The sequence below is a fragment of the Bombina bombina genome, chromosome 1 (assembly GCF_027579735.1).
Source record: "Bombina bombina isolate aBomBom1 chromosome 1, aBomBom1.pri, whole genome shotgun sequence".
Taxonomy (NCBI): Eukaryota; Metazoa; Chordata; class Amphibia; order Anura; family Bombinatoridae; genus Bombina; species Bombina bombina.
In genome coordinates, this window is record NC_069499.1 from 1,194,319,209 (window position 1) to 1,194,334,672 (window position 15,464).

The following is a 15,464-nucleotide window of genomic DNA, read 5'->3' on the forward strand; positions in this document are numbered from 1 at the left end:
AGAGTAAATGCTATTGTATTGTCTTTTTATCTTGCATTTGTTGATTATGCAAATCTACTGTGTTTACTGGTCCTTTAAGTAAAGTGTCAAAAATATAAACCAGATCATACTTTTGAGCTATGAAACTTGTATACTAGTTAAACGGATCGGAAAGTCAAAACTAAACTTGATGATTTAGATAAAGTATGTTATTTTAAGACACATATACATTTACTTCTATTTTCAAATTTATTTTTTTCTCCTGGTATCCTTTGTTGAAAAGCAAATGTAAATGTCCTACCCTACTGGGAGATAGCTGGTGTTTGGTGGCCAAACACATTTGTGTCATTGGCTCACCAGATGTTTTCAGTAGCTTCCAGTAGTGCAATGCTTCTCTGGCGCTGACTTTGTTTGCACACATAGAGTATTTTACTATTGCACTATTGCTTGTGTATAACTAACACATTAGAGCGTTTTCTTTTTGCTTTTTTTTTAATCACTTTAAATACTAACATTTATAATGACAATGACGTTTTTAGATATTTAGGGCTGGATCACAAAAATATTAGCACTACTGAGCACTAACTGCGCTCAAGTTAAATCAATAGCACTATTCCTATTCCTGCACTGGTATTACAAGTTGTAAGTGAAATGTTAGTGCACAAGGGAAAGACTCAGGTGCTCTAACATCTGGAGGCCGGACAGCTTTCTCCCTTTCCCCATAGACTTCTATGAGGGCGCCCAACAAAAGCCTCTTCTATATTTCACTTGCGCACAAACCCGAAGGTGTGGTAGGACAACTGTGCTAAAGCCGAAGGTGTGTTGAGAAATACACGAAATACATTTGTCCTTCACTTAGAATTTACTTAGAAGAGATTTAAAAATAAAAACATTTTCTTCTAAATAAAGAACAATGGTATTTCAAGCATTATCAGCTTGTTTAAAATTGATATCTGGGTGAATAAATAAAAAACAGACGCCCTACATAAAAAAGATGGGTGGGGAGCTGTGGACTCTTTCCATCGGAAGAAAAGGAAATTATCAGGTAAGCATAATTTAGGTTTTTCTTCCTAAATGGAAAGAGTCCACAGCTGCATTCATTACTTTTGGGAAAACAATACCCAAGCTATAGAGGACACTGAATGCCAAAACGGGAGGATACAATAGGCGGCCCATTCTGAGGGCACCAGGCCTGAAAACCACAACCCAACAAAAAAACCCTGCTTTGCCCGAAGCCGAGAAAAACGGAAAGGGAAAAGGTCCCAAGGACGCTGACAGCAGATAGCCCGGAAAACTAGGTAGAGACCGCAACATCAGACATAACAGAGCCAACAGTCCTCCGGAAGACACCGTCGCCCCACAGTCGGTCCCCCACCACACACCCTTTACTAGCGAAGGGAACCCCCGCCGAAACTCCCAAAGGAATAAGGCATGGAAGAACCAAATGGGAACCAAAAGGTACCACAAACTCCATAAAAGGAAAACCCCCCAATCAAACCAAGCTCGCAAGACTTAAGAGTCCTGACAACAATGGGAAGCAACGCCCAATCCAAATAGAACCACAACGTTTAGAACCAGAAGCAGAACAGAGAAAAAGTTCTCCCAACATCTTGCAAAGGATTGGAACAGCTAGCTAGCACCCGGTCAAGGCGCAAACAGCTGTAGCTGGTTTCAAAGAGCAATCCTTCACTTGCCAGGCAGCAAGTCAACCAGCGCCTAGGATCAAGTGAAAACAGAGACCAAACATCATCCTAACTCAGAACCCTGAGTAGTTCTAGCAAAATTACATGTAGCAGCCCAGACGAGGTAAACACCCGAGTCAAGAACACGCAGCCATCCTCAGGATGACACAGAAGAATGCTTGCTAGAAGCGGCTACCAAAATCTAGAGTGCTAAACTTATTGAAGGCACACTTTAGGCAACCGAAACCGCCAGACCAATACATAGGTCTCGAAACAAAAGGAGAGCCCAGAACTTTAACGAAGACCAATGCGCCGCCCAAGATCCGAGAGAACAACAGATCTCAGGACCTACCTCCAGCCGGGCCAGCCCAAGCATCGGAAGGTCTGAAACCAGGGGACCAGAAAAACCCCAGGCTCAAACAACGTGCGAAAAAAATGGCACAGCCATTACAATAGTGCTCGGGTGCCAACCCGAAATACCACATGGAGATCGTCGACAAGGCCTTAGACGTAGAGGTCTAGCTAAAGGCCCAACATAGACTCAAGGCGGAGCCAGCAACTCTCCAGATAGACAGAACAACCTAGAGAGCGTAACTCTCTCTGAAATAGGTTAACTCGTCTGTCCTAACCTCCTGAAACCAGGAGAAGCCCCAAGATAGGGACCACACTTCCGAAGGAAGGATATAAGCCCCCCCCAAGACAAAGGGGGGCCGGCAAGCGGGCCGGAAGGACAGAGTACCTGCCCCCAGGACACAGCCATAGGCTGAACCGAGAGAACAAAAAAAAACCTGGAAGGAATCCCATGAAGATCTAACTGGTTAGCAAACAGACAAGGTGCCATAGCTGCAGACAAGGTGCCATAGCTGCAGTGGTTCCACAGCGAACCCCGTTGCTTGCAGCGCAGCAAAGTCATCACACTATTTCAGCAAGCCAACCAAGGGAAACCGACCACAGACAAAAGGCAAGCCCAGGGGGCATCGGCACCCAGAAAAACCTGGTCTACTGAACCAGATCAACGAGCCCAACCAAAGGATTCCTGGAACTGGGGAAACCCCGACCAGCTCTAGATCCTAACAAGCCGGTACAACCCGCCACTGGATCCACAAAGGAAATGCTGAGTGAAAAACTCATCCACTGGAAGAGCCAGAGCGAGGAGAGGTCCAAACCCCCCAAATAAACAAGAACCCAGAAACTGAAATCCCCCATCTGATATAAAACCAGACTCCCAGGAGATACCATACAATGTCCAAAGTAAAATGAACAACGAGAAAAACTTGCAAGTCTCGACCAGAAGACGAGACCACCCCTTGCCAGAGTCTAACGCTCCAAGGAGCTAAGGAAGCAAGACCGAAACAAGGTCACTAGAGCCCTAGCCACTACAGCCTACGACCAAGAGCAAGGGGATACCTCGAGGACAAAGTCACTCGAACAAAGGCTAACCTCCATATCAGAAATAAACATAGAGATGCACTCAACTAGGCTTAGAACTGAAGCTGGAAATACTTCCTTGCTTAGCCCCTCCTTACTCCCAGGGTACATACTCTTTCTGCACACTATGACTTTCACAAAGGTAAAATCTCCTGTAGCATATCAGTCTGACCCTGCCAAATGACAGTCCAGCACAGAAATACCAGGCAAATCTCCTTTGAACAAGGGAAAACAAACTAACCCCAGATATACATTTCGGCCTCTATGGGCCTCGTCAGTGAGGTGCAGTTGCATCCCTCTAAGGCATGTGTGCAAGGAGGCCACGTCTGGTTACCCCTTTTACTCTTAGGGCGACCTAAGAGAATTTGCATAAATACAGAAATAAACATAGAAGATGCACTCAACTAGGCTTAGAACTGAAGCTGGAAATACTTCCTTGCTTAGCCCCTCCTTACTCCCAGGGTACCCTGCCAAATGACAGTCCAGCACTGAAATACCAGGCAAATCTTCTTTGAACAAGGGAAAACAAACAAACCCCAGACTTACGTTTTGGCCTCTATGGGCCTCGTCAGTGAGATGCAGTTGCATCCCTCTAAGGCATGTGTGCAAGGAGGCCACGTGTGGTTACCCCTTTTACTCTTAGGGTGACCTCCACATCACCCCCAAAAATCAGAGGAGAAGAAGAAGAAGGATGCAGAGCATCCCCCAGCTCCGGGTAGAAACCCTAAACAGAGCTCAAGGAGAAACAAACTCCAAAGGGAACCAGGTCCCCCTAAGGAATCCGAGGAACGGACGAAGTCCGCAAGGTCTGAAGAAGAGGACCACAGCAGGAACAAGTCCAAGGACAATTACAGAGCCTCAGAAGGCCAAACCTCTCAAACAGCAGTAAGGAGGCGCTAAGCCCCCAATCCTCCCCAGAGAGGAAAGAAACTCTAGGCACCAAGGAAATCGGAGCAAAGAGAGTGACACAGCGGAGCTCCACTGACCCGGTTACCAGATTGAGTGCTGAATAAGGACTGGCACAATCTTTCCAGTCATGCGGATCCTTTTAGAGTGTTTAGCTGAACTTGTAAGGAAAAACAAGAAGACACAAAAATAATAATGTGAGCACTCAGCGCCCCACCTGACCAGCCAGGCAGAACAAGCGCCATGTGTCTGAACAAGCCACAGGACAGAAGATCTGAATCCCAGCAGGACCAGCCGCAGCTTGGGTCATAACTGTCAAGATGGCTAAATCCACCCTCAGACAGGGAAGGTAAGACAGACAAACCTAGGAATTTACGTGTCCCTTAACAAGCTTCCGAAGAAGCAACCAGAGTGAATCGATCCCAGAAGTTCCAGAAGGAACCACATAATCGAAATTAAAAGACATCCTAACCGGATAAAAGAAAATATAAGGCAACCCATAGGTAAACGCCCAGGAAGAAAACAGGCATACCTGCAGGACCAGCCAAACGGAACCCTAATCTTCCAACAAAAAACTGGGAAAGATCTCAATAAGCAGACAATTTGGAAATTACGTCATCCCCTCATGTCTAATGAGGTGAGCCATTCGAAGTAGAATACTGCGGATTCCCGTATCTGTTAAAGGATTACTTTCTGTTATAATTTTTAAGCTAAACAACTAACATATTAAAGTTAATAAACATTAATTAAAACCTACTGACCTATATTTTCTCCAAAACTAAGTTTCATAACGTTCTAAAAGTTATATCTTTTATTCGCTGATGATGTCACGTTATCCTGCCCACTATTTTCAGCACTGAGTGTTCAAAATACTTAAACCAATAACTTTGTGTTTAAAGCGCCATTTTGAAACCTAGGTATTGTAAATGGATTGGTACAGAGCAAAGGATACCCACGGAGTGGGTTTGGAAAACAATTAAATTTGCAGACAAGATTTCTGATATACGGTAGAGATATGTTAATGAAATGCTATTGATAAAAAGCTTATTTGGGGTAGTTAGTTAGTAACAGGCATAGAAAATATTTACTTACAGTGGCCCTTTAAGGATAGGATCCTCCAATAACTCAAAAAAGTGTCTGAGTAAAACGCAAAGACGCGCTATTCTGTAACAAAAGGCACAACACTCAGGAAAAGCTACACCCGCAGGGAACTGTAAAGGCCCACCCAAGGTCGGTAGACCCGGGACGATCGGGCACGAGCACAAACGCAAATAAACGTCTGGACTTTGCAGATGCATAATTACCAAAAATATGTGAAAGCGAAAATGAGCTGCAACCTCCGGGGGGAACAAGCCGCCCTGTAAGGAGGGATAAACATAATATGGGTTACCCGCATGTGTAGTAGTAGGGGGCGGTAGGGAACTCGCCTCTTGGAGGACAGAACCCCTAGAGGCGGATGGCTCAGCAGACCCCTGATTCCCCGAGCCAGAGGAACAGGGCGCTCTATTATCGAACATAACTAATTGACCTGTGTCAACGTGGACAATTTGCATTCTTCACAAGTTGAAGAATCTGAATCTGAAATTTGTACAGTCTCTGCATCAAAATCCTCCATAGCTAGATAGACAATATACTAATATGGACTAAGAAAAAACTTAACCCCTTAATGACCACAGCACGTTTCCATTTTCTGTCCGTTTGGGACCAAGGCTATTTTTACATTTCTGCTGTGTTTGTGTTTAGCTGTAATTTTCCCCTTACTCATTTAATGTACCCACACATATTATATACCGTTTTTCTCGCCATTAAATGGACTTTCAAAATATACCATTATTTTCATCATATCTTATAATTTACTGTAAAAAAAATTATAAAATATGAGGAAAAAATTGAAAAAAACACACTTTTTCTAACTTTGACCCCCAAAATCTGTTACACATTTACAACCACCAAAAAAAACATAGGCTAAATAGTTTCAAAATTTTGTCCTGAGTTTAGAAATACCCAATGTTTACATGTTCTTTGCTTTTTTTGCAAGTTATAGGGCCATAAATACAAGTAGCACTTTGCTATTTCCAAACCACTTTTTTTCAAAATTAGCGCTAGTTACATTGGGACACTGATATCTTTCAGGAATCCCTGAATATCCATTGACATGTTTATATTTTTTTTAGAAGACATCCCAAAGTATTGATCTAGGCCTATTTTGGTATATTTCATGCCACCATTTCACCGCCAAATGCGATCAAATAAAAAAAATTGTTCACTTTTTCACAATTTTTTTCACAAACTTTAGGTTTCTCACTGAAATTATTTACAAACAACTTATGCAATTTTAGCATAAATGGTTGTAAATGCTTCTCTGGGATCCCCTTTGTTCATAAATAGCAGACATATATTGCTTTGGTTTTGCTTTTTACTAATTAGAAGGCTGCTAAATGCGACTGCACACCACACGTGTATTATGCCCAGCAGTGAAGGGGTTAATTAGGGAGCATGTAGGGAGCTTCTAGGGTTAATTTTAGCTTCAGTGTAGTGTAGTAGACAACCCCAATTATTGATCTAGGCCCATTTTGGTATATTTCATGCCACCATTTCACCGCCAAATGCAATCAAATTAAAAAAAACGCAAAATTTTTCACAATTTTAGGTTTCTCACTGAAATTATTTACAAACAGCTTGTGCAATTATGGCACAAATGGTTGTAAATGCTTCTCTGGGATCCCCTTTGTTCAGAAATAGCAGACTTTGGCGTTGCTTTTTGGTAATTAGAAGGCCGCTAAATGCTGCTGCGCATCACACGTGTATTATGGCTAGCAGTGAAGGGGTTAATTAGGTAGTTTGTAGGGAGCTTGCAGGGTTAATTTTAGCTTTAGTGTAGAGATCAGCCTCCCACCTGACACATCAGACCCCCTGATCCCTCCCAAACAGCTCCCTTCCCTCCCCCACACCACAATTGTCCCCGCCATATTAAGTACTGGCAGAAAGTCTGCCAGTTCTAAAATAAAAAATTAAAAAAAAAAAAAAAAAAAAAAAAAATTCTAGCATATTTACATATGCTACTTTGTAGGATCCCCCCTTAGCCCCCAACCTCCCTGATCCCCCCCAAAACAGCTCTCTAACCCTCCCCCTCTGCCTTATTGGGGGCCATCTTGGGTACTGGCAGCTGTCTGCCAGTACCCAGTTTACAAGAGAAATGTTTTTTTTTTTTATTGTTATGTTCTTTTTCTGTAGTGTAGCTCCCCCCCCCCACAGACCAATCCCCCACCCCCTGACTAATGTATTTTTATATAAATATTTACTACTTTTTAAAACTTTTAATACATAATTTTTCTGTAGTGTAGCTGTTCCCACCCGCTCCCTCCCCGTGCACGCGCCCGCCCCTGCCCTCCTGCGCGCGCGTCCGTGCGCATCTCCTATCACCCCCGCCCACGATCCCGCCCCCCTCCACATCATCAGGGCCATCGATACCCGCCTCCCGAACCCTCCCCCTCTGCCTTATTGGGGGCCATCTTGGGTACTGACAGCTGTCTGCCAGTACCCAGTTTGCAAGAGAAATGTTTTTTTTTTATTGTTATGTTCTTTTTCTGTAGTGTAGCTTCCCCCCCCCCACAGACCAATCCCCCACCCCCTGACTAATGTATTTTTATATAAATATTTACTACTTTTTAAAACTTTTAATACATCATTTTTCTGTAGTGTAGCGGTTCCCACCCGCTCCCTCCCCTTGCACTCGCCCGCCCCCCCGTGCACGCGTCCGATCACCCCCGCCCATGATCCCACCCGCCTCCCGAACCGGCTCCCACCCACCAACGGATTTAGCCGGTGATGTCCGGTGCAAAGAGGGCCACAGAGTGGCTCTCTCTGCACCGGATTGCTAAAAAAGGTTATTGCAGGATGCCTCGATATCGAGGCATCACTGCAATAACCGGAAAGCAACTGGAAGCGAGCAGGATCGCTTCCAGCTGCTTTCCAGACCAAGGACGTACGCCACACGTCCTTGGTCATTAACTGTATTTTTTTTGAGGACGTGTGGCATACGTCCTTGGTCGTTAAGGGGTTAAACGGCACTTGACACCCACAATGGCTGGGGCACTCACCACTTCCTAGAACCAGACACAAGCAGACTCTAATTTTTCAGTCGCCACTCAGTCAGGAATGCGGAAATTGAAGACCAGAATGTAAATACGTCTAGTCACAAGGTGAACCGTACAGTCCAAAACAAGCTCTCCCAACCATAAGGTTGCATCACTTCCAAAGGCCTTTATGTTCTAAGCCAAGAGCCCAGTTAACACTACACATAAGCAGATTGAATCACATAACAAACATGATTAAAAACCCACCTGTTCAATAATCCCCCTCGGGAGATATTAACCCTCAATTCCAAGATACCAAAGGAGCCTCACTGAGGCCCTATTAATATACTTAATAAGTCCTGCAAGATAGTTCCTTACTGGAAACATTAATTAGTTACAATACATTCTGATGAAGTAAAATGAAACAATCTTTCTGGAATCTAAGCCGTGGAACAGGAACACGGCCCTTCTAGTGTGACGAATAGTAGTTGCACCTCCGCCATGGACTTGAGAGAAAAAAACAGGCAGTGAAGCGAAGTTTGACAACGCTGATTGCTTGTGGAGCTGTTAATATGAGTCGGGATGGTTTTCGCAGAAAGACTCTCCCTGCATCTCCGGACTCAATGAGAGACTGATAGGATTACTTAAAACTCCCGCCCCATGTCGAAGAGTACTACCCTCCATAAGCGACAAAATAACTTCTGACACTTCTCTGCCAACCTCCTGGGAGGAAAGGCAAAGAATGACTGGGGGATGAGGGAAGTGGGAGGAGTATTTAAGCCTTTGGCTGGGGTGTCTTTGCCTCCTCCTGGTGGCCAGGTTCTTAATTCCCAAAAGTAATGAATGCAGCTGTGGACTCTTTCCATTTAGGATGAAAAATAGCTCTACAAAAAATGGAGCTGTTGATAGGGAATGTTTGTCAGTATACTACACACATACAGCCTGTATAAGGTAAATGGGGGCAGACCCATTAATCAGTGTATGCCATTTATAATAAAGAGAGAATAGAAAGCATAAATCAAAGTAAGATCACCCAAAAAAAGAACTGGGAATTCGGCACTCTTTTATACAAAAGTAAAAAGTTTACATTTATTAATTGCAAAAATTGCTCTGTCTGAAAAGATGGCTATGTCAGATGCCTAAGACAACACACATAGTAAGTGCACACATAAATAAATAAATCCACACCAAAATAATAATAAAACAAAGACACGTGTGATGACCGGTCATATGAAAATAACAGACAGCTATAACTCAAAATAGTAGTGCTGGAGTGCCAGCTCAAGATATGATAGGCAATGAGTATCAGACCTACTACACCCAACTGCACACAGATCCCCCAGCGAAATCCCGGGAGGTATGTCCTGGGCAGATCTAAGTAGTCTGATTACTTCAGAAGGAGTGTAGAATCAGTACAAAGACACTTTACTAAACACCACAAAGCATTACGTTAATGCAGGAGGAAAATGGATACAGGTTTCAAAAGCAAAGTTAGTGAGTTAGTATACTCAGTGCTGCATTACTGCATAGGAAGAGTCTGAGTTTCCTCAAAATATATCCAGAGGTGTATCAAGTATAAATAGCTTTATACTCCAAGCAGCGTACTGAGATGCAGAACATGCAGAGAGACAGCCCTGATGAAGCCCGTCTAGCCAGATGACGAGCGGGTGGATTTATTTTGTGTGTTGTCTGAGGCATCTGACATTGCCATCTTTTCAGACAGAGCAATTTTTGCAATCAATACATTTATACTTTTATTTTTTGCATATATGAGCCTGTTGTTTAATTATTTGTATAAACGAGTGATGTTTTCCCAGTTATTTTTTGGGTGATCCTTTTTTGATTTACCCTTTCTATTATCTCTTTATTATTATAATATATATATATATATATATATATATATATATATATATATATATATATATATATATATATATATATATATATATGTGTGTGTAATACTTTATTTTATTTTTTTTTCCATGTATTTTGTTAAACTTTTTATGTAGCCCTAACACTTCTGGTCTTCTAGTGCTGTTAGATGCTGTGCTTGTAATACGGGAGATGTTTAGTGCTGCCGCAATATCCATCGAAAGTATAGGGTGCGCTAATCAGATGCTGACTTGTGATACCAATTTGCGTGCTAATCCTAGTGTGGTTCAGCAATATTGATAGAGCCCCCTGGACTATCCATAGCGCCCCACTTGTAATCTAGACCTCAGACATTAATTATGTAATTAGCCCAAATGTTATGAAACAATGAATTCATGGCAAGTGCAATTAATAAAGCGAAAGAACTGCATTCAAACAAGTGGTCATCATTAATACTAAATCATTTGTCATTATTTGTTTTTGCATTGGCTGCATATCTTTTGATTGCATGACATTTTGTGAAAACGCACTTAACAATTCTGCGGTACTTGTTTCTTTTAGTTTCTGGGTTTTTTTGTGTTTGCATTTTGTTATATTTTTCTCTAATTGAAACAGCAGCTTTTTTTATATATTGGAGTGGCTTAAAAAATGATGTAAACAAATCAATTGAGCGACAATGTTTTTGTGCGTGAATTCAAACTGAATTAGAATGAGAGACACAACATTTTTAACTTTTATGACCTAACAGGTTATATATCTTGTATCCTTTCTCCAGGGCCAGTTCTCTCCACAAGAAGTTGCCGAGCGTCAGAACCTGCGCACTGGAGGTCCCTTTCTTAGTAACGCATCACTAGACGGGGCAGAGATGAGCAGCCTGGGAGCCCCTTCGCTATTACAGCACGTACTTCTTTTAGAACAAGCACGACAACAGAGTACCCTCATCACAGGTCTGCTTGTCTCTCTCTTGCTTTACATGAACTATCTTCTATTTTCTTTCCTTTTTTTTACTTATGCCTATAGCATTACATTTATTTTCTTGCCCCCACCTTTATTCTTCTTGCATGTCTCCTATTCTCATCTCTTTTTCCTTTATTATTTTATCTTTTTCCTTTTCTTTTCTTGAGTGCACTTTGTCCTTCCTCTTTAACCTTACACTCTCATTGCTCTAGTGTTCTAGCACACTCTACATGTTTGTCTAACTCTCCCTATTATTTGTTTCTATACTTTCCTTTCATATTCCCTCACGCATTTGTTCTTTCCTAACACATTTTTCTTTTCTCCAACATTGGTGTGTCCGGTCCACGGCGTCATCCTTACTTGTGGGATATTCTCTTCCCCAACAGGAAATGGCAAAGAGTCCCAGCAAAGCTGGTCACATGATCCCTCCTAGGCTCCGCCCACCCCAGTCATTCTCTTTGCCGTTGCACAGGCAACATCTCCACGGAGATGGTTAAGAGTTTTTTGGTGTTTAAATGTAGTTTTATTCTTCTATCAAGTGTTTGTTATTTTAAAATAGTGCTGGTATGTACTATTTACTCTGAAACAGAAAAGGATGAAGATTTCTGTTTGTAAGAGGAAGATGATTTTAGCAGACAGTAACTAAAATCGATTGCTGTTTCCACACAGGACTGTTGAGATGAAGTAACTTCAGTTGGGGGAAACAGTTAGCAGACTTTTCTGCTTAAGGTATGACTAGCCATATTTCTAACAAGACCATGTAATGCTGGAAGGCTGTCATTTCCCCTCATGGGGACCGGTAAGCCATTTTCTTAGTTAAACATAAAAGAATAAAGGGCTTCAAAAAGGGCTTAAAAACTGGTAGACATTTTTCTGGGCTAAAACAATTGCTTTACTAGGCATATTATGCAGATTCTAACTAATTATTGGTATTATAATCTTGGGGAACGTTTAGAAAAACGGCAGGCACTGTGTTGGACACCTTTTTCAGATGGGGGCCTTTCTAGTTATAGACAGAGCCTCATTCTGGGACTGTATAGGGGTTAAATGTAAAAACGGCTCCGGTTCCGTTAATTTAAGGGTTAAAGCTCTGAAATTTGGTGTGCAATACTTTTAATGCTTTAAGACACTGTGGTGAAATTTTGGTGAATTTTGAACAATTCCTTCATACTTTTTCACATATTCAGTAATAAAGTGTTTTCAGTTTGAAATTTAAAGTGACAGTAACGGTTTTATTTTAAAACGTTTTTTGTGCTTTGTTGACAAGTTTAAGCCTGTTTAACATGTCTGTACCATCAGATAAGCTATGTTCTATATGTATGAAAGCCAATGTGTCTCCCCATTTAAATTTATGTGATAATTGTGCCATAGTGTCCAAACAAAGTAAGGACAGTAATGCAACAGATAATGATATTGCCCAAGATGATTCCTCAAATGAGGGGAGTAAACATGATACTACATCATCCCCTACTGTGTCTACACCAGTTATGCCCACACAGGAGGCCCCTAGTACATCTAGTGCGCCAATACTTATTACCATGCAACAATTAACGGCTGTAATGGATAACTCCATAGCAAATCTTTTATCCAAAATGCCTACTTATCAGAGAAAGCGCGATTGCTCTGTTTTAAACACTGAAGAGCAAGAGGACGCTGATGATAACTGTTCTGACATACCCTCACACCAATCTCAAGGGGCCATGAGGGAGGTTTTGTCTGATGGAGAAATTTCAGATTCAGGAAAAATTTCTCATCAAGCTGAACCTGATGTTGTGACATTTAAATTTAAATTAGAACATCTCCGCGCACTGCTTAAGGAGGTGTTATCTACTCTGGATGATTGTGACAATTTGGTCATTCCAGAGAAATTATGTAAGATGGACAAGTTCCTAGAGGTTCCGGTGCCCCCCGACGCTTTTCCTATACCCAAGCGGGTGGCGGACATAGTAAATAAAGAGTGGGAAAGGCCCGGCATACCTTTTGTCCCCCCCCCTATATTTAAGAAATTATTTCCTATAGTCGACCCCAGAAAGGACTTATGGCAGACAGTCCCCAAGGTCGAGGGGGCGGTTTCTACTCTAAACAAACGCACTACTATTCCTATCGAAGATAGTTGTGCTTTCAAAGATCCTATGGATAAGAAATTAGAGGGTTTGCTTAAAAAGATTTTTGTACAGCAAGGTTACCTTCTACAACCAATTTCATGCATTGTTCCTGTCACTACGGCAGCGTGTTTCTGGTTCGAGGAACTAGAAAAATCGCTCAGTAAAGAATCTTCGTATGAGGAGGTTATGGACAGAGTTCAAGCACTTAAATTGGCTAACTCTTTTGTTTTAGATGCCGCTTTGCAATTAGCTAGATTAGCGGCGAAAAATTCAGGGTTTGCTGTCGTGGCGCGCAGAGTGCTTTGGCTAAAGTCTTGGTCAGCGGATGTGTCTTCCAAGACAAAATTGCTTAACATTCCTTTCAAAGGTAAAACATTATTTGGACCTGATTTGAAAGAGATTATTTCAGACATCACTGGGGGAAAGGGCCACAACCTCCCACAGGATAGGTCTTTTAAGGCTAATAATAAGCCTAATTTTCGTCCCTTTCGCAGAAACGGACCAGTCTCTAATTCTGTATCCTCTAAGCAAGAGGGTAATACTTCACAACCCAAACCAGCCTGGAAACCAATGCAAGGCTGGAACAAGGGTAAGCAGGCCAAGAAGCCTACCACTGCTACCAAAACAGCATGAAGGGATAGCCCCCGATCCGGGACCGGATCTAGTGGGGGGCAGACTTTCTCTCTTTGCTCAGGCTTGGGCAAGAGATGTTCAGGATCCTTGGGCGCTAGAAATAGTTTCTCAAGGTTATCTCCTGGAATTCAAGGAACTACCCCCAAGGGGAAGGTTCCACAGGTCTCAATTATCTTCAAACCAAATAAAGAGACAGGCATTCTTACATTGTGTAGAAGACCTGTTAAAGATGGGAGTGATACATCCAGTTCCAATAAGAGAACAAGGAATGGGATTTTATTCCAATCTGTTCATAGTTCCCAAAAAAGAGGGAACATTCAGACCAATTTTGGATCTAAAGATCCTAAACAAATTTCTCAGGGTACCATCGTTCAAAATGGAAACTATTCGAACGATCCTACCTACTATCCAGGAAAATCAATTTATGACTACCGTGGATTTAAAGGATGCGTACCTACATATTCCTATCCACAAGGAACATCATCAGTTCCTAAGGTTCGCTTTTCTGGACAAGCATTACCAGTTTGTGGCACTTCCATTTGGATTAGCCACTGCTCCAAGGATTTTCACAAAGGTACTAGGGTCCCTTCTAGCGGTTCTAAGACCAAGGGGCATTGCAGTAGTACCTTACTTGGACGACATCCTGATTCAAGCGTCGTCCCTGTCAAAAGCAAAGGCTCATACGGACATCGTCCTAGCCTTTCTCAGATCTCACGGATGGAAGGTGAACAAAGAAAAAAGTTCTCTGTCCCCGTCAACAAGAGTTCCCTTCTTGGGAACAATAATAGATTCCTTAGAAATTAGGATTTTTCTGACAGAGGTCAGAAAATCAAAACTTCTAAGCTCTTGTCAAGTACTTCATTCTGTTCCTCGTCCTTCCATAGCACAGTGCATGGAAGTAATAGGATTGATGGTTGCAACAATGGACATAGTTCCTTTTGCACGAATTCATCTAAGACCATTACAACTGTGCATGCTCAGACAGAGGAATGGGGATTATACAGACTTGTCTCCGACGATTCAAGTAGATCAAAAGACCAGAGATTCACTCCGTTGGTGGCTGACCCTGGACAATCTGTCACAGGGAATGAGCTTCCGCAGACCAGAGTGGGTCATTGTCACGACCGACGCCAGCCTAGTGGGCTGGGGCGCGGTCTGGGAATCCCTGAAAGCTCAGGGTCTATGGTCTCGGGAAGAGTCTCTTCTCCCGATAAACATTCTGGAACTGAGAGCGATATTCAATGCTCTCAGAGCTTGGCCTCAACTAGCAAAGGCCAAATTCATAAGGTTTCAGTCAGACAACATGACGACCGTTGCATATATCAATCATCAGGGGGGAACAAGGACTTCCCTGGCGATGAAAGAAGTGACCAAGATAATTCAATGGGCGGAGGATCACTCCTGCCACTTGTCTGCGATCCACATCCCAGGAGTGGAAAATTGGGAAGCGGATTTTCTGAGTCGACAGACATTCCATCCGGGGGAGTGGGAACTCCATCCGGAAATCTTTGCCCAAATAACTCAATTATGGGGCATTCCAGACATGGATCTGATGGCGTCTCGTCAGAACTTCAAGGTTCCTTGCTACGGGTCCAGATCCAGGGATCCCAAGGCGACCCTAGTAGATGCACTAGTAGCACCTTGGACCTTCAACCTAGCTTATGTATTCCCACCGTTTCCTCTCATCCCCAGGCTGGTAGCCAGGATCAATCAGGAGAGGGCCTCGGTGATCTTGATAGCTCCTGCGTGGCCACGCAGGACTTGGTATGCAGACCTGGTGAATATGTCATCGGCTCCACCATGGAAGCTACCTTTGAGACAGGACC

The 15,464-nt window shown here is 42.7% G+C and overlaps 1 protein-coding gene across 4 annotated transcripts in view; it reads left to right on the plus strand.

Moving 5' to 3' along the window:
- The window catches only part of HDAC5 (histone deacetylase 5), a 421,662-nt gene that overhangs the window by 303,306 nt on the left and 102,892 nt on the right, over nucleotides 1-15,464 (plus strand). For all 4 annotated transcript variants that reach the window (XM_053700081.1, XM_053700076.1, XM_053700085.1 and 1 more), the window contains one exon: nucleotides 10,719-10,890. In XM_053700081.1, coding sequence (XP_053556056.1) covers nucleotides 10,719-10,890 — 172 coding nt within the window. The remainder of the gene's footprint in view (nucleotides 1-10,718; nucleotides 10,891-15,464) is intronic.